The sequence below is a fragment of the Orbicella franksi genome, chromosome 1 (genome assembly GCF_964199315.1).
Source record: "Orbicella franksi chromosome 1, jaOrbFran1.1, whole genome shotgun sequence".
Lineage (NCBI taxonomy): Eukaryota > Metazoa > Cnidaria > Anthozoa > Scleractinia > Merulinidae > Orbicella > Orbicella franksi.
The window spans coordinates 43,027,149-43,054,829 of NC_138145.1; the positions used below are offsets into that span (position 1 = coordinate 43,027,149).

The 27,681-nt window shown below is 36.8% G+C and overlaps 1 protein-coding gene across 3 annotated transcripts; it reads left to right on the forward strand.

The window, feature by feature from the left end:
• Positions 1–610: 610 nt before the first annotated feature.
• On the forward strand, positions 611–26,822 carry LOC145481186 (sodium/calcium exchanger 2-like). 3 transcript variants are annotated; one of them, XM_081459623.1, is made up of 19 exons: positions 611–627; positions 5,163–6,219; positions 9,250–9,338; positions 9,958–9,993; positions 10,880–11,014; positions 12,051–12,178; positions 12,857–12,953; positions 13,708–13,825; positions 14,471–14,692; positions 15,473–15,635; positions 15,749–15,872; positions 16,622–16,763; positions 17,324–17,411; positions 18,355–18,445; positions 18,971–19,093; positions 20,379–20,454; positions 20,982–21,135; positions 21,874–22,049; positions 22,918–26,822. In XM_081459623.1, exons 2-19 carry the CDS (start codon positions 5,503–5,505, stop codon positions 23,047–23,049), a joined length of 2,811 nt encoding a protein of 936 aa, XP_081315749.1. In that variant the 5' UTR covers positions 611–627; positions 5,163–5,502; the 3' UTR covers positions 23,050–26,822. The 3 variants fall into 3 exon arrangements, with proteins under 3 accessions (XP_081315749.1, XP_081315743.1, XP_081315755.1); XM_081459617.1 differs by lacking the exon at positions 611–627 and adding an exon at positions 2,440–2,747; XM_081459629.1 differs by lacking the exon at positions 611–627 and having other exon boundaries at positions 4,724–6,219; positions 12,051–12,172.
• Positions 26,823–27,681: the final 859 nt, after the last annotated feature.

A 27,681-nucleotide genomic window follows, 5' to 3' on the forward strand; every position in this document is an offset into this window, starting at 1 on the left:
CACTAAGAAGATACTTCCAGAAGCGACATTTAATGCTAAAATCATCGTCCGGTAAGTAAAGGCACAAAACTGTTTAATTCTTATAGCTATTGGCCACTGGCGTTTATTATAACGTACAAATCATAAAAGTAAATCTTAGCTTCGTTCGGTTTTCCAACTTCCTGAATTAGATTTCACACAAAGATAAATTCGCGATGTTAGGTCAACTTCGCCGTAGAAATATCTCCTTTATGAATGAAAAAAAAATCCCAACGCATCAAGGTTAATTTTATTTTCTTTGACTACCCTTCAAAGCAATTTTTATAAGGAAAAAAAAAAATAATTTTTTTAATCTTAAAAAACAGAAAATCGTGTTTTCAACCTTCGGTGAAGCTTAATGCTTTTATTCCGCTTTCTTAAGACGTGCCATTTTCAATTGCATAAATGTTTTTTTTACCACAATTCAGGTTCCTTATTGGAACTGAATACAAAGGAAGTTTAACTGTATCGTGTTTGTAATCATGGTAACGTAAAGGAAAAAATATCCCGGAGTTATAATATCTCACCGGGGTTGGAAGTTTCCTTTTCAATTTTCCACCGAATTAAATCTTCACAAGTAAATATCGCGTTGGTATTTTTAAATAGAAGGTAAGCCTGGGTATTTTTATATTCCAAACAAACAATAAACCCTTCTATATTGTGAAATGTATAGCCAAAACTCACATTTGTGTTTATGCAACACTTAAGAAAATCTCAAAAGATCTACTAGTTTTGTATAGTTTAATTTCTTTTTATATAGCATCTATTGCGAGGAAAGTTCGATCCATCTTTATTTTTAATTCAGTCTTAAATTTTTCTCCTTTTTCGAGGAAAATATCATTTAAAGCGAGCGAAGAAGGAAAATACATTATTCATTACAAGTTATACCTCATCTTAGCATTAATATTAATTCTCTGTTTTTACGGAATTGCACAGCCAAATTATCCTATTCATTTATTTCGACTACCTACGTTGATGGAAAAATCTCAGCGTATCTGAGGAAAGCGTATTACAACAGGCGTTCTTTTAAAAGTACTAGCTAGCCGGTGATAATCATTTCGCGTTTTGTTTTAACGTCGATGTTACTAAAAACAGAAAAATATAAACGGAGAAAATGGATAGACCATCTTAGAAGCTACCATTAAATCAATAATTACACAAAGATGCATATCAGCCAGACTTTATTCTCAAAACTCTGCTCATCTCTATTGAAGATCAGGATTTTTAAAGAGAATATATTTCAGTATTAAAATATCTAAAACTTATTTTCTACCTTGTAAGCCGCAGTCAACCTCGGGTACAATGTAATTATATTATGACCAGTTTAAAGCAGGGAAATAAGAGCCATATTTAATGACTGCAACAGTGGTTTTCCTAGCTTATAACATAATCAGAATTTTGCCATAACTGTTAAGATTTTTACAGGTATAATAAGCAATTAACTCCATGAGCGCTCGACGCTGTGTTTTTTTTCCATTTCCCCGCAGTATGTTAATGGTCCTTTATTTGGTTCGTAAGGTATAGGGAGAGATCATAGAGAAAATCTACTGTGGCTAATTTGTGAAATGAAGGGAACTTACAAGAGCTGGATATAAATCTTGTTAGGTTGTAGGACACCAGAGTGTTGCTGAGTAACGGGCTCTCTTGAAGAAGCCTGGGGCTGTAGGTACCACACAGAACATATTTGCCGCATCAGAATTGTCACTTTATCTCTTACTTCATCAAATATTTAATATTCTCAGGACATTAAACTACACACAATTTATCAAACATGACCGCACAGCCATAATCTATTGATTGAACTATACATGAAGTTAAAATTTCGAGTTGATGCAAAGTTGTTTTTTTCCTCTTGAAACTACTTGGCTGAGAGAAACTTTGCTTTGATACTTCCCGCGGTATTTGAAGTCGAAGATAACGAGCGGAAGAAATCTTACCATAATTTAGCCATCTGTTCAAAATTCCCGATGTCTGGAGGAAATTCTTTTCCGCAAATAAACGTTGAATTTTCATTCCATCGGGTGGTCATCTAACAACTTCCATGAACAATGGATGTACTTCATATATAAACAGATTGAAAAAGTGTAGTGAAATAAGTGCCTCTAATTTAATAAAAACAGTGTATAGACTGGTCAGATAGGATCAAAAGTCTCGAAGTAGACCCATCGATTGCCAATTTCTCGTATCGACGGAACATATCGCATCCATGGTTTGGCAATATCAGATATTTTACACAAAATTTTCTGCTTCGAATTGGCGACAATAAAGTGCTAATGATGTGAAAAAAGTTCTACTTTTAGTTTTTTCTTTTTATCAGCTATGTTCAATGCGCCTCTAGAATTTTAAACCGGCCGTGAATGTTTCGGAATATGAGTGAAAACTGCAACTTGAATTACGCAGTTTTTAGTATCGTCTTAAGTCTAGCACGCTTTTCAAAACTGAGTTTCGGTTTCTGTAACATAATCAGAAGCTAATGGCTAGGAATTCTTCAATCCAAAACAAACGGACAGTGTATTGTGGGAAAGGCAGGTGTACAACACGGCGGGCAGACCGACAATTTATCAAATGCATGTCTGGCTAAAATGCAAAAAGGTGTTTTTGGAATGCAAATGTATGACATGCAAGCTTTAAACAGGAGAAAATATTTGACGATGAAAACAAGTTTACGTGCAGTTGAAGTTCGCGTGCCTAAAATACTCCTCAATGATCGAGTTATTTCAGTTGCCAAGGTAAGAGAGAAATCGTATTAGGAAAGTAAATTTTTATTAATATTACAGCGCTAACTGCTATTGCTGTTTTTTAGGCATTTGCTAGCGAAAGCGACAAAAAGGAAGCTTTTGCCTTTATATCGCTGGAAACTGTGAATTGGCATGAAAAGGTGATAAAGTGCATAGTGATAATTACATGAGCCTGTTTTTCTCAATGTCAAATAGTATATTTGGACATAACTCCAGCAAATTGGACTTGAGCAAATAATTATCGGGCATCTAATTTCGCTCGAATAGCGCTTTTCGCTAAACATAACAAGCCTTTTATTTGTGCTTCTTTCAAAGCTTCGCCCAAAATGCGCATTTAAATGGTGCCTTTATTGATCTTCGTTACCGAAACCTCCGACAAGCTCACTCAAACTCGATCTATATAGTCGTGCTAACCGAGAAAATTGGTAATTATTTTGCACTCGGGGGTACTCCCACATGAAAAGGTGATACCACTTTAAAACGGTCAGGCAGTGGGTTTTTTTGTTATTATTTCTTCGAGTGCAACCCTAAAAGATACCTTGACGACTAAAAATAGTGGCGCTTCCGGTCTTCTTATAATTTATCTCCTCAAACTGAGTGTGAAAATACGTCATAGAAATGTTTTTGCATTGGTTGATATGTAAAACCGATCAAAATACACCTTGCCTTACTTTTTACAAAACAAGAAAGTCGTTGCAGAAATTGTAATACTTCTACCATGGCTAAAACCAAGAGGTCAGGAACAAACTCAAAGAAGAGGCAGACCTCGTTTCCAACCCCCTCCCCCGCCGTTCCTGATATTTTGACTCGCTCCAGACCGCGCTCCAATTAAATGTTGACGTGTGGGCGAGTGGGCGTTTTGTTGATCACTAAGTAGGTGTAGGTCTGTGATTTACTTTTTCTTTCCCTTTCCGACCTCAAAATAACAATACATTTTTATGCCAACTTTTTGCTTTCGTTGACTGTCGTTATATTAACAATCAACAACTAAACTATTTCGAACCTACAGAACGTCTCTGTAGTGTAATGAAAATAAGTGTTGTATTCGGCAAGCTAAGCTGATGACCATGGAATTAAACATTTGAACACCAGCATAATATCACACTTTCCTTGAATTCAGTTTTTTTCCAAGAACAACTGTCTTTAAGGGGAAAGGAATTGAATGCTTTCGATTAATTAATGTTAATTGACGCCATTGCTTTAGCCTCAAAATAAGTTTTGTAAAAGAGAATACCTCGTGAATAGTCGCTTGTTAACAACAGTAAGAAGTGATGTTTAGAGAAAAGAACTGTTACTCGTCTATTTGCCAACCATTAACACCTTGAAGGACTATCTCCTGATTGCGGTTATCACAAAACTGAAATTGCTCATTGAATGTAAACAGAAACAATTTGAAGCAGCTGGAAATCTTGTAGAAATCTACGGTGAAGAAAAGGGCAAAAACGACAGCTAATCTTAGCCGGAACGAAAAGAAAAGGACTAAATTTTCCAGAAGACACTCTCGGTTCCCGTTCGGGTACAACGATGTTTTGTTTGAATTAATCCCGCTTAGATTTGCACACGAAATGAAATTTTCTAATGTCCTTCAGCTTAGAGCCTACAGGCAAAGTACGATCGTGATAATCAATAGGAGTTAAGCCAAAAGCTACGTGTCTTTTGTCAATAAAAATTAACTTAAACATAATCAACATGTCTGTACCCGTGTGCCAAATGTATAAACTAACTTAGCTTGTGTTTTACATATCTATGCTCATAAGCTAAGCCGAAATTCAAAAACGTCTTCGCTTAATTATAAAGAGCAGTCGGCAATGAATACTTTGATAATAAGATTTTCTACGCATGAACAAAAGCCGACTAATCAGTTTCCGTAATCTCCTCGAATGCCATATTTAAACCTCTCTGGGAAATTATCATAATTTGACAATCTAGGCCGCTGAACTCGTACAATCAAAGCTTTTTTCTGGTGTATTCATCTGCTAAAAAGAAACCAAAAAAAACTGGTTTTGATTTTAGTCTCGTTACTCTTGTAAAAATGATTTGTGCGATCGAAGCGCAACACAAAAGTCGGGCACTGAAAAAAAATAATTGACGACTTAAATGTCTGGCGGATTTTCAATTAAAATTGGTTAACAATATGGCCTAACAAAAGTAAATAACTGCTTCTAAGGAGTTTCATTTGCATCTGAAACAAATGTCATCTTTAGCTCGGTCAAAGACACTTGAGTCTTGCCGGGTAAACAAATCTTCTAATGAGCGCCAAAGCCTTTGTTTGCGGTCACCAAGGCAACGGGTTTTTCATGATCGGGCCAGGTGTTGACGTATTTGAATAAATCCATGTTGTGGCCGTGTTTGATAGAAAACATAAATGATATATATTGCGGTGACAATCTATTCTCTTTGTTGCAGCATTTGATACAGGGGTGATAAACAGAACAAAAAAGTGAGTTTATGGACGGCGAAATCCTTCAAATAAAACAGCGTGAGAGAGGTCCTGATATGTTAACTGGCGGTCCGTGATATTAAGTGATTGGTACCAAAGGACGTCCGGACACCCTCGATCGTTGATGAATCCAGTATGTTGTTTTACCATTATGATCTCCTCGAGTGGATAAGCCGTAAAGCACACTACATCGCTCCGAGCGGCAAACTTCTCCATGCATGGATCCTCGTAGCGTCGTTTCAGTCATCGATCGAGGAAATGAACTTGTGAGAAGGTCACCGGTTTAGCGACGAAACGTCAATTACAATGGTTTATTTCACGAATTTCACCAAGGGTTACATTGTGGAATATTCACCTCCTTGTTTCGAAAGCTGGCTTCTCTTGCCGGCAGAGAACTTATGGAGTGACGGAGTCCGTGGGTTTTTGTACGTAGTTGCTATGTTCTACTTATTTCTAGGGATCGCGATAATTGCGGATATTTTCATGAGCTGCATCGAGGTAATAACAAGCAAAAAGCGTAAAGTAACTCGCTACGATCCCGAGAAGCAAGAACGGGTGGAAATCGAAGTATTTGTATGGAATGAAACAGTCGCCAATTTAACCCTTATGGCCTTGGGTTCCTCGGCCCCGGAAATCCTTTTAGCTGTGGTGGAAACTGTTCAAAATCTAGGGAACGTGCCTGACGCATCACAGGAGGACAAAGACGGACTTGGTACTTTTACTATAATAGGATCCGCTTCATTTAATCTGCTACTTATTACAGCCATATGCGTGGTCAGTGTTCCAAGTGGTACAGTAAAAAAGATTCGAGAGTTCGGTGTATTTATTGTCACGTCGATCTGGTCGCTTTTTGCGTATGTATGGCTGTTGATCGTGCTGAAGTGGCATACACCCGACGAAATCGAGCTGTGGGAAGCGTTTGTGACACTGAGCTTTTTTCCGCTTCTTGTACTCAGCTCCTGGTGCCAGGATAATGGTTGGTGGTGCAAGAGGGGACGAATCTTAAATGTCGAGAGCCCAGAAGTAAGTGGGAAATGAAATACGTTCGCTCCTCTTCAATTGGTACATTACTGCAAATACTATTCAATTCAATTATGACCACAAGCCGCTTTCGTAGAAAATAGTTATTTACTTGTTTTGTTTGCCAAAACATCCCACAACTCGAAATAACGCGCCGCGCTTATATTCCCTGGCAAGCGTTCTGCGAAATTATAAATCTACAAAGTTGTGCGTTTCTGTGTAAACATATTTCCTTTCGTACACTTAGCATTGATAGTAAAGCTGTCAACGAGCAAAGCTTTTGCGTTGCACAGCAAAGACCGTGCAAGGTCGAAAAGTGTCCGCGCTGTTTAATAAATTTAACTAAATTTAGCCTGTCTTAAGTGCCATGCCAAATATTTTCAAATATTGTCCTTCCATGAGATACGCTAGTGGTACAAGCCTTGGTTACGCGTATCTTCGAGCGGTAAAACCCCATGTTTCCCGGCTACAATCCATTTATGTCAGTAGACCAAATGGGAAAATAACGCGATGTAGAAAATATGAGCAGTGAATCCGAGAATAATTTTTATGTCTGCAATCCAAACTTAATTTGAATTTTTTCAAGTGCATATCCTGACCTATACTATGTCAGACCATAGAAGAGCTCACTCAGTTTCCGCTTTCGTCAAAGTTTCCTGGTTTAATTATTAATTAACCACAGCAATGTTTGAATGATTTCTGTCATAACTTCACAGTCTGGCTTAGTTTTGATGTTTTGACAGGAATCTAGAGACGTATACCTCTGAAAATTTCAGATTTCAAATGCGAACGTGACGCGGGATTAAGTTTGCTCTCGCTAAATTCTGTCAATATTTTTCTTAAACTTACACGTTGTTTATCCCAAACACAAACGCTTTGGCAGATGCCCAGAGTGTTGTTTTTCTTTCTCAACTGATTTTAATTAGTACAATAGCTCAGGGATTTCTTTGTTTTCTTTTCATTATCTTAGTGTACTGTTCGGCTGCTTTCAGTCGGCAGTCAGTTCTTCTTACTGTCTGCTCTACTTTTAGTCTTAACTTTCTTGATACAAAAGGCACAAAAGTCTGTCTCATACGGACAAACGACTGACAAAGGGATTTTTCTTGGTTGTTCGCTAGTCTGTTTTCTCTGCTGGTAAAAAATGTGTTTTCAATTCTGAGGACGGATAAAAGACCAAACGTGGTGAAAGCAAACTGAGAAAATTAAATGTCAACCTGAATTCCATGCAAAATTTTACCACTATAGGGCAAGTTTGATTTCTTGACATCCTGGTAGAAAAATCAAATTTTATAAACTGTAATCCTCTTTCATTTTTGTAATCCTGTACATTTTTCATAAATTACGTGTTAAGTGGTTTGGTCTGTAGAATCGTTGTATCCAATATTCCCGGTCAATACACTCGTATCTTTGGCGACTTTTAGCATTAAGAATATATTATGGAAAAATAAGCGAGCTCACTTTCGATAACCGTGAGATAAAGTCTGTGTTACAGTCAGAGAAAAAGAAATTAGTTCTCCTCGATACTTGAATGCAGTGAAGCTTCAAATATTTGCAGGTGATTTCAATTTGGATGAAGTTAAAATAACGGCTGAGAATTGGTCAAAATTGCAACTTTACGATGAGAATTGGCGCTTATTTTATCCAATTGCGCAGTTCGGAGATCTGGAAATTTATCAAAACTATCAGTGCAGTGAAAGGAAAACGATTTACTATAATGAATGCTAGTTCAATACGTGGGTCTTCTATTTTCTTAGTCTTAAATCTTGTCGCTACAACCATTTTTCCAACAAACAGCAAAACGATTACAAAGAGAAAAGCCAGCTGGCAAATTATGACGCGGGGAAAAAAATTCGGCTTATTTGTAATGTAAGAAAGATCGAGTCTAGCTCTCGAAAATCCCATGGTCATTTAGGATTTCTGTTTCTTCTGCAAAATGTTACATATATAAGCAGTAGTCACTCACTGTTTCAAACTCGAATACTGAGTCAGAAATGACATGTGCTTCATTGAAAAGAAACACCTTTACTAACCGATGGTCACCAATTCCAAGGCAACAAAATTGTCGGCGTTGTACTGACAGGCCAAAATCTTACCAATAACACTAAAATATGTCTTTTTAATTAAGTTGAGTTTGTTACCGATTTATGTATATCGCAAACGCTACGAATCAAGCCTACGGGATAGACGAAATTCATCACTGCTCTGGGACAATTGCAAAATTCAAGGTCGCGGTTTGAATCCAGAATTCGAGCGAATTTTGTTGATAGATTACTCTTTCAAATATAGGCTGACTAAGTTATGCATAGACGCTAACTAAGAAAAAAAACTGCGCTTAGAACAAAGAACATGCGGTACGAAAAACGGTAAGGTTATCTCAGGCGCAAGAAGAAAGGGTAAAATTTGCCATCTCGTGCAAATAAAGGATAGGTTGTTCAGGCTACGAGGAAAGGACAGAGACGTAGTCCGGCCATTATCATACTTAGCTATATTGTACTTTTTTGTTTCTGACCTCGATGGAGCTCTAACTCACCTTCGTTTTGAGCGAGAATTTTTTTAGCTTGTTAACTGATTAGTGATGCCATGTTGTGAGTAGTAAACAGTTTGCCAGTCTTCTCGACCTTACTTTGTTGTAATTTAGCGCTATAGTATGGTCAACAGAAAACCCAATTACTTACATGGCAGGTTTCCGTACAGAAATGAGTTTTAGTTTCTTCTGTCTAGCGCTCGCAATGTTTCACGATCCTTCTGGACGGAAAACGCGCGCAACTGGGGACGAGTTTGTTCTGGTGGGTTTAAACTAACCAATGCGCGTGCTTGAAAGAAAGGCGCAATTTCGCTAAGTAGCCGCCATGTTTACATCACCGAGAAACATGGCTTGCAAGAACAGAACTGCTGAGCTTAAAAGCAGACAAAGATGTAATCTAACGAGTTCAATATGAGCATTATTTATTTATCCTACGAACACATGGTCTTCAGTTCTGTATACGCGAGGATTTACAGAGAATCGATGGATGTTTTTGATTCTTGTTGTAGGTTCGTGTTGTGGGGCTTACAGAACCTGGAAGCCCTATGATGACGCATCGTTCGATGGAATTGAGAGCTTTAGAACAGCAAAGATTCAGGTAAATTTAGCAACTTTATTAAACGTGTATCGTTTAAAACTTTGTTTGGATTCACGCGATCTTTTTTTGTTTGCTTCCGATAAGCGAAGCTTTGTTCAAGAAAGTTATTCTCAGACAGATCAGACAGGAATTTTCTTTCAACAATTTGGACTTAGCATAACGTTTATGCAAGATAGCTAGCTTTGGATGAGTTTTTTTTGCTTTTTGCTTTACTTTGGTAGTGAAAATTGTCAAGGTGTCCGCCACTCAGATCTAAGCTTAACTATGTACTTGCTGGGCATTGGTTTGAACAAGGTTTAGATTTGCTAAATATATATGTAAGCTTAGATCTCAGTTGTTAGTGAAATAAGCTTACAACAACGGTCCAATTTACATCTTAGGGTGTCTTTTCTTGAAGTGATCCGGATCTGGATTTATGATCCAAGATTACTCGCTTTATTATTCAATATATTATAGTGCATCAAAAGAATTGCTGAATCTGCTCTTTGTGCAAGAATGCACCGGCTGCTTTGATGCACTATGATTAAATAAACAATACGTAATTAAATAATAATAAATAAAATAAATAATAAATTAAATAAATACTAATACTGATATCCATTTCTTCTCTGGATAACAGTGAAAATGACTTAGCAGGGAGTAAAGATAAAATTAGGTAAGCAAATAATTATTTATTAATAATAATTTTTTGATACAGCATTAACATATTGTTGTGGTAGACTAAAATTTAAAGTTTAGTCAGCAGCATGTGCTAGTTGTAACAATAGTAGGATGGGTGCATGGGAGCAACATTGATCCAAGCAATTGCTGAAAATTGCAGCTTTGTCATTATTATAAATTGAGTGTCCGTCAATCAATCAAGGTATGGAAACCTGATTGACATTTTGGAGATAAGGAATTTGCTCTAGGAACAATATGAGTTGAAGGCAAGTGTTTTGCAAAACGTTGGTCTCAAACTTTGATGAGTCCACAACTTGGTAAAAACCTAAGGAAAAATGTTTCAAGAAAAGAAAGGAAGATCACTCGATTATTTTGATTGTGTAATGTAAATAATTTTGTCTTTGTTTGTGGTATTGCTAACTCTGTGGTTCTACAGATTTTTGGAATAAATCTACCAGCATTCTATCATGAATGCCGTTCTCTGATTGGCTACACTACTGGTACTTACTATCTATACTGTGAAAGATAGTGAGTAGCGTAGCAGTGTGCCCTTGTCAACAAAATGACGGCCACTTCTTGGCATTTTCGAAGTGTCTGTGAAGAAGATTTAGATAACATTTTGGACAACTAGTAGATTTATGCTAAAACAATTAGATTATTCCCTCCTGATTTCTACCACATGATAGTTAACGAGGGTGCCTTGAGCTGCGCCCTTGTCAACTATCAAGTGATAGAAATGTCGAGCATATAATCTAGTAATTATTGTTCAATAGAAGTTCGGCTTTTGCCGTGCACTCTCTTGTAGGATGTTTTCTAAATGTAGGTGTTTTCTGGGATATTATTTTGCCTAGAATTTTGTTTAATGTACCTTTTGTCACCAGAGATGTTGTGAATTTGTGGAGAGGTTCCAATCCTGATTATAATGCCAACAAAACAGCAGCAGATGTTGCCTTGGCCTTGAAGCAGTTTAAACAGATTGCCCAGCAGCCTCAAAACACTGCCTCCTCCAGAGCACGGTATATGATGTTTGTTGTGCTATTTATGTTGAGTGAGATTTAATTTATACATAATATCAGCAACTACATTACATCATATGTCTTTCATTTTTCTCTTTTCTCTATTTATCGTTGTTTAAAACTAGTTTCATTTTTTAAGTTTTCATTGACATCTGACAAATTTTAAACCACAATAAATGTAAACCACAAGCTGCCAATGTTTCTAATAATGTCACAGCTGACCTCTCCAAAAGAAAAAAATCTGATTTATAAACACGGTTTTCCCATTTTTTCTTTTGGGAAGGTTGGTGGTAACACAAACTACAGAAAAGGTTTGACTGAAATTAATGTCAAGTTCCACTTTGAAAATTGCTACTAAAACCACCCACTTTAGGGACTAAATCAGTATAATTGTGAAACAAATTTTGAATCTATAGTGGAAAACATAGAAAGAGGTTCAGGGAATCTGGTTGTTTTAATATGCTTTTTTATGCGAAATCTCTTTAAAGGAGGTTTAGCATAAAACTCTTCTTCTCACACACTACTGGGAGCCAGAGACTATGGTGTACAAATCACATGACCTTTATTAGCCTCAGGCCTTAACGGTGTGTAAGAAAGACATTTTCCTTGGTCGTGGTGGTGGACAAATGTCATTGGGATGCTGATATAATGCAATGAATAATGTGTTTTACAACTGAAGTTTGAAAAAGCACTGCACTGTCCTTTTACAAATGTGTTGCTGTTCCCCCCTCCCCCAACCAATTCAGTTGTGAAACTCCATAGTCTGAATTTCAGCCGTCTCTTCCCTTTACCCCGAGGGGTAAAGGGAAGAGACGGCTGAAATTCAGACTAGAAACTCAAGAGAAATAATTATTACAAGTACAATACTAGACAGTGTTCAACATTGTAGTCGGGGTGTCAGGTGGAAGGGCTGGGTAGGTGAAGTCGTATTTGTACAGGAATGTTTGTTAGGTGTGCATGAAAAAGTGCTAAAAGTGCAAATTTCTCCCAAGATGTTTGTCCTTGATTGTAAATGTCTACCTCTGTTTATTTGTAGTTTTCGACATGCTGCATTACGTAGTATAACAAGACAAAAACAGGTCGCCAAAGAACCTGATAAAGATCATGAGCAGCAATTGAATCTTCTTACAAAGTCACTCTGTGGATCAAGAATATTTGGTGCAGGTTTTTATTGCAGAAGATTATTTTTCTTGTATAATTAATGTATATATATAGATACTCATCCCAACCCTTGCATGTATGATTACATATATACACGTATTAATAAGGATCTATTCCATGTGTTGCTGTGAAAACAAATATATTGGGAGGTATTGTGCTTCAAACCTTTACAAGAACGTAGCTGCCAGAGTATTTGCTAATAAAAACAATTCAGTTAGCCTTCTGGGCGATTAGTTACTTTTGGTACAATGTAGCTCAAGATGGATTGATATTTGGAGAGGGGGCTAATAATTATGTCATCATCAGAATAGTATGTATCACTTTATGTACAGCTACATATACTGTAACTTAAAGACTGTTTGGATGTGGAAACAGACTAAAGCATATATTATTATTATAAGCTGCCTAATCAGTCTATTCCAAGTCAGCGTTTTGAATACCTATTTTACAAGGGGGGGGGGGGGGGGAGGGGACTTACTAGAAAGGCGTGCCTTTTGAAATGAAGGCACTTACAAACAAAACAACAGTTACATGTATTATAGAAGAGTGCTTATTTGAAAGGTGGGGCTTACCAGAAGGAGGGAGTTAAATCAAATCATAACTTACAGTATGTGGTCATTTATTGTTTAAAACTGTTTCACTGTATTTGAATTAACTCACAGACAAGTTTTCTGTCAACAGATGATAAAGCCTTCAGCTTCAGTGCAGCTTCATATTCTGTTGTAAAAAGTGCTAAAAAGCTTACTGTAGAGGTGCAACTCAACCAAAGGATATCCAGGTTTGTGTAACATTTGGGCATTTTCAGTTCGAGCCAAAAATTCTGGAAAATTCTGGAACATTCTGCTCTATTTCACACAGGAAATTCTGGAGATGAAACTGAAATTTTTGGTCTAATGGAAAGTACTGCAGTCTGTTTCTGTGTCATTATAGTCTGTTAAAAATTATAGCACCAATAGATTGTAATGCCAAAAAAATATTTCACTGTGACTGGTCTAGTTGAGTGGGTATGACATTCACCTGATCTCATAAAAATAAATATTCTTACTTGTAAAAGAATAGGATACGAGCTTCATCACAGGAAGGTTTCCAGCAATATTCACAGCCACAAACAGATGCATGTGATACATCCTTTGGTGGCCTGCTTAGGGATTTATGGTTCTGTGCTACTTGTAACTCTCTGGACTTTCCCAGAAAACATTCAGTCACCTTAAAAGAAATCACCGCTATTGCTGTTAACTGTAACGATATGGTCTACATCTCTGCAATCCTAACAGATCTGTTTTCATTGTCAGTGATAGTCAAGCTGTCATTCATATCCTTCATTCTGGCACTAGCAAATAATAATAAATAATAAATAATAATAATAATGTTGCTAATTAATACGCTTTTTTCTACATCTGTTGCAAATGTAATATTAATAGTTAAAACCTCATTGGGGCTTTAAAGAGCTGCAGTGAGGTTTTAGGCACATAATCTTTTGCTTGTTAATAACCAAGTTACTAAGAGAAGGAAAAAATGTTTAATTTTAACAGATCACCATGTGTTTCCCGTAAAGCACTGAACCCGGCATCGCCTTATGATCCAACAACGCCCATTAATGCAGTGAAGTGGGGACAGTTTACCATCCCTATTATTAAAACTGATCATGTGGTTTGTATTGAGTCGTTTTCAAGAGGTGTTAACAACTATTACAAAATGAACAGTGTAAACCAGCTCGTGGAAGACATACATGTATCTGAGAGCTGTTGTAGGAGCCTTAAACCTTTCATTATGACTGGCAACTGCAGGGAACATCTTCTGCAATTCAAATGAACGAAAACTGCTCTGCTGGAGGCCAGTTTGAAATTATGGCCAGCCTACACAATGTATGTGTAGCCATACTCACCCCCTGAGGAAAAATGGGAGGGAAAACTGCTTCTCATAAGTGGGTGGGTGTGGCTAAACGTAGGCTAAAATATGGTTTGCACAAGCTTGCTTTTGAGTTAATAACAGCCTTACTACAGACTGTCCTCTTTGATACAGACACCAAAAGGCAGAGCCAAGTGTCCTTATTGTGTATGTGTCTCTGTGTTAGGGATAGAGATTATTACAAAATAAATATGAATTCTTAGACTAGTGTTTTAGGACTTGTCAAGCAGACTCTTTGTAACTTACATATAATCAGAATGTCCATATTGCCAAGGTGTCTTTAGGGAGAAGTTTGAGTGTGCATTTGCCTTTGAAAAACCCAATTGCTACTGTACAGGACTCAGGTTATTATGAATGATTTAATAATTATTTGTTGAAATTTTATAGGAAAGCAATGGAGTACCATTATCAAGTCCAAAATTTCCTGGGAACATGCCACTAAGAGAAAGCATTAACAATGTGCAGGACACACCCTCTGAAAGCAACAGTGAGCTTCAAGTTGGGGAAGATACTACTCAGTCTTGTACTGCTGTGTTTTGTGTTGATTACGAGACTCGCGACGGCAGCGCAAAAAATGGAAAAGATTATCACAGTTTAAAAGGCACACTGGTGAGTGATGCCATCTCCAAATTAAACTTACCAGTGGTATTTCTCAATGTTGTGACAAGAGAATGTAGTCGTTCCTTTGTAAAGGACTGAAATATTGTCTGAGGTAATTTTAGCCTAACTGAAAATTGGATCAAGATTTTTTTATTTCTTATTTTCATTGGTACTGTACACTGTAGTTTAGACCGTCAGGTGTTTGGTTTGAACCAGCTTGATTTACTGTTTAGCTTGCTTCATATCCATCGTCGAGCATCAAATGTCTGGAGAGACAATTATCAACTTCAAGATGATTTTTTTAGTGCTGTGGGTTGGTCAAATGATCTCATTAAGGGCTACAGCACTTGCTGTGGCTGTATACATGTTGGCCACTTCTGGTCGAGTGGTAGGATTTGTTGCAGTTGCTGCAAGTGAATCTTGACTTCAGAGGCAGACTCCCATACATATTCATAATGCCATTATAGCATAAATTTACAAGGTACATACAATGGAAATCAAAATTCTGGGTTTGCAAAATTTTCAACCAAATCAAATGTAAGCCATAGCATGTAGAAAGGTACTTCATCTGTGGTTAGGCCAAAGTGTCAGTGACAGTGCTGGAACTTATGCCAGTTTCAGATTGTTGAGTTTAACTGAATGGTTGTCACAGGTTTTTCCCCAGCATTTTGTCCAGTGACTTTTACAAGTTCCTGGTGCCCATTTCATACTCTAGGTAGTAGAGAAATTGTGAGTAGTTAGTGTCTTAATTGTCATTAAAAGCACAACCAACTGTTTTATATTTTTCAGTCATTTAAACCAGGAGATATCAAGAAGACACTAACAATAACCATAATTCATCACGATGGATACGCACTGGACAAGGACTTCTATGTGATATTGAAAAATCCTGTGGGAAGTGCTGAACTGGGTGAACCTAATCTGACTCGGATCACGATTATTGACGATGATGGTAATGAATGACCATTAATAATTTTCTGATAATATTTGATGCAAGCCTGAAAGTAGATGTCATATCTTTAAAGATCACAGTTCACTGACTGGTTTGCATTTTTTTTTTTTCAGAGCCTGGGGAATTTTCCTTTGAACAAGCAAGTTATCATGCTAATATTATAACAGGAGAAGTTACCTGTAACATTATCAGAAGGAAGGGCTGCGATGGTATGGTGACTTTGACCTACAACACAATGTGAGTAAATACGCTGACAATTAAATCTTCAGTCATGTTTGTTTTTGTATTGACAGAAAACAGAGACAACAAACAAAAGCAAAACAGCAACACAACAAAAACCACGAACAAGTACAAACCTTTTGTTCCGTACTCTAATAGAAACTTAAATGACAGATTGAGTATGGTTTTGAGTTTACATGTAAGCTCTTCATTTGGAGTAACAAGTAATGAAATCAAATTTGCAACAGAAAAGCTCATGAATTCAGCCTTAGACAGATTGTGCTTAGTATTTGAAAGTAAAAGAATGTGCTAGAGGGAATGTGGGATTAATCATTGCTCTTAGTAATGTTAAGGAATAGTAATTGGACTGAGCGGAGTACAATTCAGAGAGTAATCGCACAACTAATTTCAAAATTGGACAAGCACGCAGTGTCAAGCCGATTTGAAATTATGAGCACAATTACTCCTTGAATTGTACAACACGAGGCCCAATTACTAGTTAATTGAATCCAGGTTTAACAAATTTTGAGATAATTAACTTTAAAAAACTCTTGGTAACATTAAGAAGGAAGCCATTAAAGCTCTCATAATTGACATGTGAATGGTGTAGGTGTCCAATTACAAAAAAATTAAAATTGGATACCTATTGGACACCCATGTGATTGTGCACTGATTCCTTGACAAATAGGTGCACAGAGGAACCAATCACAATTGAGAATTTTATCATACACAATTAGGGTAATGATGGTGTATGATATAATTTTTAGGAATGGTACAGGAACCGGTGGCACTCAAGAAGATCTAGAACAGAAGAAGTGCGACTATGAACAGGCAACGAATGAGAAGCTGTATTTTCAGCATGGAGAAACGTCAAAACTACTCATAATAAGAGTTAACCCTGACTGTAAGGTATGTGATTCCATAGATAGAAACATTGAACCTTTATGAGGTACATTATCTGAATATATACTGGAATAGTAATCAATGGTTAAGGCAATAACTGTATTATTTTATTATATGTCTTGTTCTTGTAGCCAATATAACTTGCGCTCTGATTGGCTAGTTGTAGGGCATCATTTTCCTGTAATGCCCATGGGCCGATTATGGGCTTGCAAAAACAAAGCAATAAGCCATATAATAAACAACATATTAACCTTGAACGTTCAATCTTAACAGGAAAATCTCAAACCTTGATCTTGCCATATTGACCTTGCTATCACTTGCTCAATACGGCAAAGTCTCGGTCTGAGATTTTCCCATAAAGACCTCACTTTTGGTTACCGGTAATAAGTAGTTAATATTAAGTGCAGTATATTCAAAGAATTAGCAAACTATGCAAAGCAATGTATTGCATAAGGAATGAAACTTGCATTCAAGTAACAGAAAAATTCACAGCAACAGATGTAGGTCTTTTAATTAGTTTTTGGATTGTCAGTTTTCAAGCTAATTTTACTTTCATCATGCTGCAGAATAAAAACTTCATTGTGCTACTGAGTGATCAAAGTCCAGGAGCTAAAATAGGACAAAAAAGTGCGGCAGTTGTAAACATAACAAATGGTAAGCCGATAAGAGCAGTGCTTACTGCAACTCCAACATGTCACTATTTTACGTACACTACCTAGAAAGACACACACAACTGTGTAGAAATAGGAACCTGCAGGAGCCTGGTCAGGCTTTTAGCCAGGATTTGAAAAGTGGACGTCCAAAGTGTGTTTTTATGGGGCTTGCTAAAATAAACAATTTATAGACGATTTATAAGGCGACATATGGAAAATAAAACAGTTAATTTCCTTTAATAAATGGCCATCCACAGGATACCTGGACGCCCATCTGGCTAAAAGCCTGCACCTAGTACATGTATGAGGTCCGTATTGGAGAAATATTGGTCAAGTTCAGTATTCTAATATACAAGACCAATCTTCTCCAATACAGACTGAACAAGCTAGACTTTTTAACAAAGGATAACTTATTAAAATTTATTGTACTGTTAAAAAAAAATAAAATAAAATGTCTATTAAAAAAAAAAACAATAAACAAACAAAAAAATAATTTAATTAAAAATGGCTCTTTTTAATTGGCTAATAAAGTGGTGCATATCCATGATCAATTCTTAGTTAAGGTGTGTGCAAGAGATAAGCATTTCTTTACATTTCTCATGTTGCTTTTGTGAACATTCAACTGAAATTGTCCTCCAAACATGAAGGCGAAAATATTTCTACCAAAAAAACAATATTTTGTGCACTGAATTGAAAAGCAACTCGTCAAAATTAAATACTAAATGTGAGGGTGTTCCTTATAATTACAGTATCTTAGTGTTGTCTAATATTGCAAAATTTGGACTGCTGTCCATTTAAATGGACTAATGAAATTTTGAGAATTAAAAATTAATGATAAAATCTAAGCTCTCTTGATCTTACAAGTTTAAATGGCAGGACAGTGGAACTAAAGTACACTCCAGATCTTTTTAATGCAAAATAATGCGACTGTTATCATTTTGTAGATGTCGATAATATTGTTGAGCGTGTTGCAAACATCATGACTGCAGAAGATGAGCAAAGCCTCAGCAAAACTTGGAGAACACAATTTGAAGAGTAAGTAACTAAAGGCTAGTTGATGAAAAGCAAACTCAAGTGGACATTCTTCTCAGTTGTTCCCTTAAAAGGGTCCACACTTCCGTTTTTCTTTAGCACAAAGCATATGGGGGTATTAGACTTATATATCTTCTAGCACTCTATTGTGAATGGCATTCTCTTATTGGCTACACTACTTACTATAGCAGTGTGTGCTTGTTAAAAATCTGGTGGCCACTTTATGTTTTCAAAGTTTCTGTGAAGTAGGAGGTAATGTTTTGAACAACTAGTGGATTTATACTAAAGTAAACAGATTATTCACCCTTGATTTGTATGGATTGCATGATACACAATGTAGTTGACTGGGGCTGCATCCTTATCTACTATCACGTAATTGAAATCTTGAGCTCATAATCTAATTATTGTTGAAGGATGCTAGTCCATTGCAGCTAATAATTGTTTGGGTTGCCTGCCTAGTGGACAATTTTGTAACTGGTACTGGTAACTGAAACTTATGGTTAACATATTTTCCTGTTGTTTAATCAGGGCGATGGTTATTCAAGGAGAAGAGGATGACCGAGGGAATGTAGAACCACTCAGCACCATGGATTTTTTGCTTCATTTTCTCACATTTTTCTGGAAAGTTTTATTTGCCTTTATTCCTCCAAGGTAATAGAAAGGAGCTTTAATTGCAATAATTAATTAAGTACGGTCAGTGAACCAAGGGGTCATATTGGAGTGGACATTTTTTTGGTAGTTTTCACAGAATAGTATACTGTTCACACGAGAGGACATCACAATTCTGTAAAATGAATTCAAAGTATTCACAATGTACGTTTGACATACGCAATCTAATTCCTACTTGCGACATGATTATGCCAATGAAAGGACATCACATCCCTGCAGAATCAATTGTCTTCACAACATGCATGCTAATTCTCGTTACATGTTTTCTTGTGTGTGTATTCATGATGTTGTCAGTGCAGGTGATATACATGCATGTTTTCTCTTGTATGAAGTGTATATGATTTTGTCGCTGGTACATGTCACTGTTAGTAATACGTCCCAGCAATATGACCCATTGTGCATGTACTGACCTTTACAAAAGTCCATATTTAATATCATCCATGTAGTACTTGTACTATGGAACCAGCAAAATTCCCTTGAAGAGAACATGAAATGATGGCCATGGATCGTCTTGAAATATTAAACTTAGTTTTATTGAAAGCTTGTTATCGCCACTGTACTGTTAGTGTTTGTCTATTTCAACCTCCTCCTCATGGCTTTCTAGTTCATTTTGACTTCTGTTTTGAAGTTCCTTTTATTTGAAGCTGTACATGTATACAGTTCTACACCAAAAAACAAGTCAAATTAAGTCAAATTACCAATAGTCAAATTAGGGGGATGGTTAGGTAGTGGGTTTATCTAGCAAGTGGTCTTTTTTATGCCCATCTGCCCCATGACAAATCTTTAAAAAAAATAAAAAATAAAAAAAAATACCCCTGAAGTGTTACAGTGTGACAACTATGACGAAGGCTACTTGAGCAAATTCTTTGCAAATTGACCAGTGACTGCATTTGAAAAGTTTTTAAAAAAGTTGCTAATCAAAATGACCGCAAATCTGTTGTCTTTGTAATGTACAGCTTGATTACATGCCTTGGGTAATTTGTTGGAAAACTATTGTTAACTTCCACAATTTTTGTTTGTTAAATTTGTAGAAAATTTTGCCAGGCGGCCTTGATTAGAGTAGTCATACTGTAACCCTAAAAAAACATCACCACTCTTGTTAATCCAGGTCAGAGCACCTTGAACTATTGCGTCCAGTTTGGGAACAAAACTTGATATATTCAACCATTTGATTTGAATATCAAATGTTGGTTTGTGATGATTCCAATAAACATTTCATAATATTAAACCTGTATGTTTGACTGAGAATTTGATTTGATTTGCACAGAAACTGTCTTGGAGGATGGCCAGCATTTGTAGTTTCTCTGTTAGTCATAGCAGGGCTGACTGCTCTTGTTGAACAGGTAATTTTGGTAATTACCTTCCAGGTTAATCTCCCTGTGGGCATAAATTTACCTATAAGTGTACTTAAATTTAGTGTGCCAAATGCCAAAATTATTTTTATTTTAGAGGGATCACGGATGGCACAGTGGTGAGAGTGCTTGCCCCCAACCAATGTGGCCTGGGTTTCATTCTGGTTCGTTGCCGTATGTGGGTTGAGTTTGCTGTTAGTTCTTGCCTTGCTTTGGGGTTGCTTCCAGGGTTTTTTTGCCCTGGCACTCTGGTTTTCCTCCCTCCTGAAAAACCAACAAATGTTTCCAGATTCCAATTTGCTCATGATAGAGGTCTCACTTGAAAACCAGCTAAAGCTGATGTGGCTTCTTCTTTGAATATCTTGTAATTTATTTTTAATTTGTCCGTTTTATGCTTTGCTGCTCATAGTCGAACACATTTTAAGAAGTAATTTGACAGTTACTTTTCATCATGTTATCAGAAATTGATTTAAAAATATCTGCTTTACATATATCTTTATAACTGTTCCCTTTCACAGCTTGGTAAACTGTTAGGTTGCGTGGCTGGTCTTAGGAACAGTGTTAGTGGTATCACCATCATTGCAATTGGCACCAGTTTACCAGACACCTTTGCTAGTCGCAGTGCTGCATTACATGATATTGGTGCAGATGCTTCTATTGGAAACATTACAGGTTTGTGTAGTTGATTCCATTTCATACAACATAACAAGTTATTCCTGGCCAAAAGTGATCTTCAACTGAACCTTTGTTGTGTCATCACCATTCAACCCAAGCTGTTTATTGAGAGCAAGTGCATCACCTGTGATGCAATAGGTTTTCAGTCTGTACATGTAATGATGTATATGAGCCAAGTGGCCTATCTGGACAGTGCTTATCTCCAGATTCATTAGCACGAAGCAACTACAGTGTAGGAGTATTTCTACTCCCCCCCTGGATGGGATGCTAGTCCGTAGCAGGGTTACCCCCAGCATTAAATTCGCCATTACCCATTTAAATACACCTGGGTGGAGAGAGGCACTGTGAGAGTAAAGTGCCCTGCCCAAGAACACAACACAATGTCCCTGGCCAGGGCTTGAACCCAGACTGCTTGACTCAGAGGTGAGTGCACTAACCATGAGTCCACTGTGCCTCTCATTCGCAGTGCAATGCAAATGGTTATCTCTTGATTACTTTTCTCCCAAAATTTGTAATCATTTTACAGCTTGTAGTTTGCCAGCATAATGCAATTCTGTATAAAATTTATATTACAGTTAATATGGTTTAGTTCAACTTCAAGTAAGTGGAGGTCTCTTTAAAACAATTTTATAATTATAGTGTTTGTAAGCGTCGGCCTACTGGAGGTATCTGTTGGTGGATCAGAGACTGTTCAATGGTTAGGAATTATTCTAATTTGTGATATCATCTTTGCAGGAAGTAACAGTGTTAATGTATTTCTTGGTCTTGGGTTGCCGTGGGTGATATCAACATGTTACCATGCAGTGAGGAAGACAAAGTACATTGTGTATAGCGGAAATCTGACTTTCTCGGTAGTGGTCTTCACAACCTTTGGACTGATCTGTATTTTTACCCTCATTGCGCGAAGACTGGTAAGTAACATGTTAAGTATGATAGTAATTGGACTGAGTGGAGTACTTTGAATTCAGGGAGTAGTCGCACAAGTAATTTCGAAATTGGACAAATGCAAAATAATTTATCTCACTCTCTGACAAAATTAATTTCGGAATTAACATGTCTTTTGAGGACTTTTTTTGAGCAAAATCTTTGTAGCATATTTCATTTAAGTTTTAAAAACTGTAGGAAACATTGAGAAGGATTAGCCGATAAAGTGCATGTAATTGACATGCAAATGGTATAGGTATCCAGTTAAAAAAAGTGCAAATTGGATACCTGTAATTGGACACCCACGTGATCACGTGCCGATTAGGTGACAATTAGGCGCATGGAGAACCAATAACGATCAAAAATTTTGTTATAGATACGATTATGCAAGTTATCACTGTTACAGTCAGGATTTTCCTCCCACACTAGAGCAACTTGCTTCAGATGTCTCCCCTTTCAATGAAACAGAGTTTAAAAAGAAATAGGTTGGGCAAAATATACATAAAAACAGTCATGACAAGCAGATATTGCAAACTAATTGAACATACAAGTACAAAACTATTAAAAATTGCAGTTCATGAAGTCTTGAAATTTAGATATTACCATTTGTTGATATTGGTCTTTTTTTAGGCACTTTGTATCTGGTTTCTTTAAAATTGGAGTTCTTAAGAAGGGTCACATGTAGAAATTTAATCATCAAATTTTGTTCAATTTTCATTAAATTTTGTTTAGCACCAAATCAAGCTTATTTGTGATTAAAATCCTTTAGTTGAGATGTGTGATTGTAGATATTTTTAGGATTTGGTCCAGGCAGGCCATTTACTTTTTAGTAATCACAGCTTTTGATGTTTGCAGATTTTTAAAGGAGAGCTTGGTGGCCCAGCGACATCAAAACACATGACAGGTTTATTCTTGGTGTTCCTGTGGTGCCTTTACATTGTGGTGTCAACACTTGCAGCATATGATGTGATTTCCATAGCCCTTTGACACAAAGCAAAATATTGCACCTTGTTCGTGGTGAGACAGTCTTCACATCATGACTGCAGCACATTGGTGAAAGGAATGTCCATGGGCAGTTTCACATCAACCTCACAAAATGATGGTTCCTGCAGACTCGACCATGCTGGATGTGAAAGAGTCCTAGCACACCTTTAGTCAGTCCGTCTGGTTCTTAGATCACATCTAAGTTTACCTCACTGGTTCTTGCCCATTTTCTTTATCCTCGTTGAAAGAATTTCTCTCCAGATCAAGAGAATTGTGCGAGTCGCACAACTGCTTCATTCTGGTAAATGACATACATGTACCTGTCATAACAAAGAGAAGTTATGCGAGCAGCACTAGGGCTGGGTGTAGTTTGAGATATGATCCCGTTGCATGACTAGCTTTAATAAAATGCGGTGGCAAGACCAAAGGCTGCAGAAGGTCTGAGTGACACTTCAAATGGAGAAACAAGGATTGCTGATGTACATTATTGATGTTATTTGTCATCTAACAAAGAGCTGTGAAACATTGAATCAACATTTTGGCTTTGTCTGTATGCGTGTGCAAAAAGCTGACATGTCCATTTACCCAAGATCATGATCAGGATTGTGATTTCATGGCTGCACTGTATACTCTGTCAAGAAACATTGAAACCAATTCAACCTGAACATAAATACGTAAGAAATTAAACTTGCATCATCAATCACAGGTAGTGGATGCATGGATGCTGGATTACAAGTCTGTGATTGTCAAGATGATAATGGAAGGTCTATTTTCTTCTACTCTCACTACTGGCATACAGACATAACTTAATAAGAGCAACCTTAAACAATATACATTGTAAATACAATGGTAGCAAAATAATGCAAAAATAATATTATTGTTCTCATCTAAGAGTGGATATAGTTCTATTAAGATTTCACACTTCATTTATCCCTGTATGTGACTGAACTGGCATCAGTTAAAGTGTATAACAATAATGTTATCAATAATAATATTATTTAGAAGTCACAGATTGAATCTGTTTAAGAATATCTCTCAAAATAATTATATGCTTAATTCATGCCTCTTGAACTTTGCCGATATTCCATTCAACTTAGGGAAATTATCTTACAGTATAGCTTTGGAAAATATTTTTTATCTCGGAGATATTTGTATTATATCATCATCAACAGCTGTTGCGAGAACAAACAGCAAACTACAGTTAATGTAAATAGTGTAATTGAATCAAGGTCTTCTCTTGGCACACAATTTTATCAGATTAGGATCTTACATGCACTCAGTATGACACTGCAATGTAAGATCTTTACTTCTGATAATCCATCACAGCAAGAATTGATGCCTGTTTAATTACTGCAGGTTATTTTGCCCCATGACTGCCAAAAGCTGAAAGATATTGGATCAGAAACACACACATACATAAAATGGAGTGCGAATTTGTTGCTAAGACTTTTTATTGGGAAGAATATCTGTAATTGCATTGATGAATTTTATTTATAATAATGCAACAAAATTTGCTTTGTTTACAAAGGCTGAATAGATAAATTTCAAGTTTGCTATTTAACACAGTATTGACTATTTATTGAAAAGAAAAAGAGGAAAAAGAAAAGAGAGGCAAAAAAAAAAAAAAAAGAAAACAGTAGTATAAACAAAGAAATTTTTATTTTGATTGGTTTCATGCCGTTTCATGTTTGTGAAGTGTGCTAAGGTTTACTATGAATTTACAGCTTCAAGAAGTGCTTTGGCAGCTTGTCTGGTCTAACACAGGAGTTTCATTATTGGTATCAGCAGAAGGTCAACTGGTTTTCACACGCAGGCAAAACATTTGGAACTGAACCTCTTTATAAGAAAAACTTTCCTCTAGATGGTCAAACCAGGCAGGCAAAATCATCCTCACAGCTGGTCAATTTGCCCGATGCCGGCCCTTAATGAAACCACTGTGACAACTCAAGGGAACATAATGGCCAGAAGATGCCCACAAATAAAGTGGTAGATTTTGTTCATGAACTCTGATCTAATATTTTTATGAAATGTTGGTCATGATCTTATGTTGGTTGCATAGTCATTTTGCATGATGCATTTTATTCACTTTATTTGGTAAGAAAACGAAGTAGAAAATGGCCCCTGGTTTCTTTTAAGGAAAGTTTCCAGGGAGAATGTAACCCCCCTTGGGTGGACTCCTGTATGAAAAGGACAGGGATGCTCCTCGTAAATTTTGAAAAGAACCCCTAAGAGCTACCAAGATCCTGTTTTGTGGGTGTGGTTTGAAATTTTTTTCAACCTTATAAGAGGTACCAATAAAAAAAAAAAAAAACACATCAACTGACACTGACTTTTTTCCGCTCAGTACCCTAACAGGTACAGCAAAAGATTGTGCTGTGGACCTCTTGAGCCTGAACACCCCAAGAGGTAGCAAAACTGCTTTTTCTTAATCTCTAAAAGGTACAAGCACCCCTGTCCTTTTTACATGGGAGTCTCCCAGGAATGTAACAGTTTGTAATTTGATTAAAAAGCTTGGATGCAAGACCAAGACCGCCTTCCCTGTTTTTACCTGGCAGTGTTTACAAGTTACACGTGTGCCATTTTCTGTTTCTTAATTGAAATGGAGTGAGTGGAGTTATTGCAACGGGCTGATGCACATATGTACTTCATTGTAAATCACTGCTAGCTGGTATTGTTTCAATGTAACTGTTCGTGTCGTGTGATGGCAAAATATTGGTAGCCAATCAGATGCTACACTGCTGGTTGTGTGACACATCCGGCTGTACTGCAGCCTAAATATTGGCGGATTCATTGTTTTGCCATTGTGCAAAAAGAACTATCTACTTTCACAGTCATGTAATCACATCCAACATCTGACATGTATGTAATAATTTTATTACTTAATCAACAACATGTGAGTAGAATGCTGTTGGCTAGGTAATAGTGGTATGATTCCAAGATACAAACACTAACTTCAACTTATCATTTTCAATCAAATCTCAGACTTTCATTGAGTTTCTACCCTTCTCCATGAATGAAAAAAATAAAAAAAATTCTTGTCTCCATTAAAATGTAAGTTGTTGAAAACATAAACACACAGAGACCATTTTACATGTAAATTAGTCTGACGCTTACATGAAAGTGTGTAGAACAATGTTTAGAGTTGTGTTTTTAGAGTGAAAAAGTAGAAATAAAATAAATAAGACCAATGCCTTTGTTTTATTCCTTTGCATTGTCACTAATCTATTCTTCAGCTCACGAATTACATAACTGTGGCTTGCGGCTTGAAGAATAGACTGTTCTTATGCCGTTACTCTTACAACCTTCCCTGACTATCAGGGCTATTTGCTAGGACATAATCTAACGATTTGACTCGGGTCCTCTTCACTCCTCTGAAGGACATCCAAGTGGGTCTGAATTTGGGAGCAGTTTTCCATTAGTTAACAGTCAGGAAGTGGAAATTGATAGTACTTTGCACTGGATTTTTAGAGGAACAAACTATTAATTTTACTGGCAACCTCACCCCTGGTGCTGAACAGCATTCAACATACTCTAAAATTGAAGTGACAGATGTAGTTTTACAGACTCATGGGGCTGCCTATTTTTAAATTTTAATTGCAGTTTTAGGACTGAAATTATTGAGGTTTACAATGGAATTCCTCACTACAACAAGGCAAGAGGTAAAGTCCGCATCAGGCCAAACAGCTCATACAGGCTTACCCCCTCCAGCATAAAATTAACTGGAACTAATTTATATGCCTGGGTGGAGAGAGGCACTGTGAGAGTAAAGTGTCATGCCAACGTGGGTGGGGGTGGGGGGTTCAGGGGGCAGAAGTCTGGGAGAATAGGTAAAGGTAAAGGTACAATCTTTCTTAAAAGACACGGTATTTCCTTCAGGACTTAACAATATTGAATTAAATTAGTCTAACTACCTAACTACATGTAATACATCACTAATAACTACTATGTACAATAAAAGAAATAATCAAAAACCTGCTTTTCAAGGAAGCTGTGTATAAAAGCAAAATAAAACTTACATAAGACTGCCATCAAAATCATAATTCCTCAACTAAGATTTAAATTCATCAAGAGAGGGTGATAAGGGGTATAAGGGGTAAAGGGGCATAAGGATATAAGGGGTATAAGAGTATAAAGGGTATAAGGGTATAAGGATATAAGGGGTATAAGAGTATAAAGGGTATAAGGGTATAAGGATATAAGGGGTATAAGAGTATAAAGGGTATAAGGGTATAAGGGTATAAGGGGTACAAGGGTACAAGGGTATAAGGGTATAAGGGTATAAGGGTATAAGGGCTACAAGGGTACAAGAGTATAGGGGTATAAAGTGTATAAGGGATATAAGGGTATAAGGGGTATAAGGGGTACAAGGGTACAAGGGTATAAGGGTATAAGGGGTATAAGGGTATAAGGGTATAAGGGTATAAGGGCTACAAGGGTACAAGAGTATAGGGGTATAAAGTGTATAAGGGATATAAGGGTATAAGGGGTATAAGGGTATAAGGGTATAAGGGGTATAAGGGTATAAGGGGTATAAGGGTATAAGGGGTATAAGGGTATAAGGGGTACAAGGGTATAACGGTGTAAAACATGTGTAAGGGTATAAGGGGTATAAGGGTATAAGGGGTATAAGAGTAT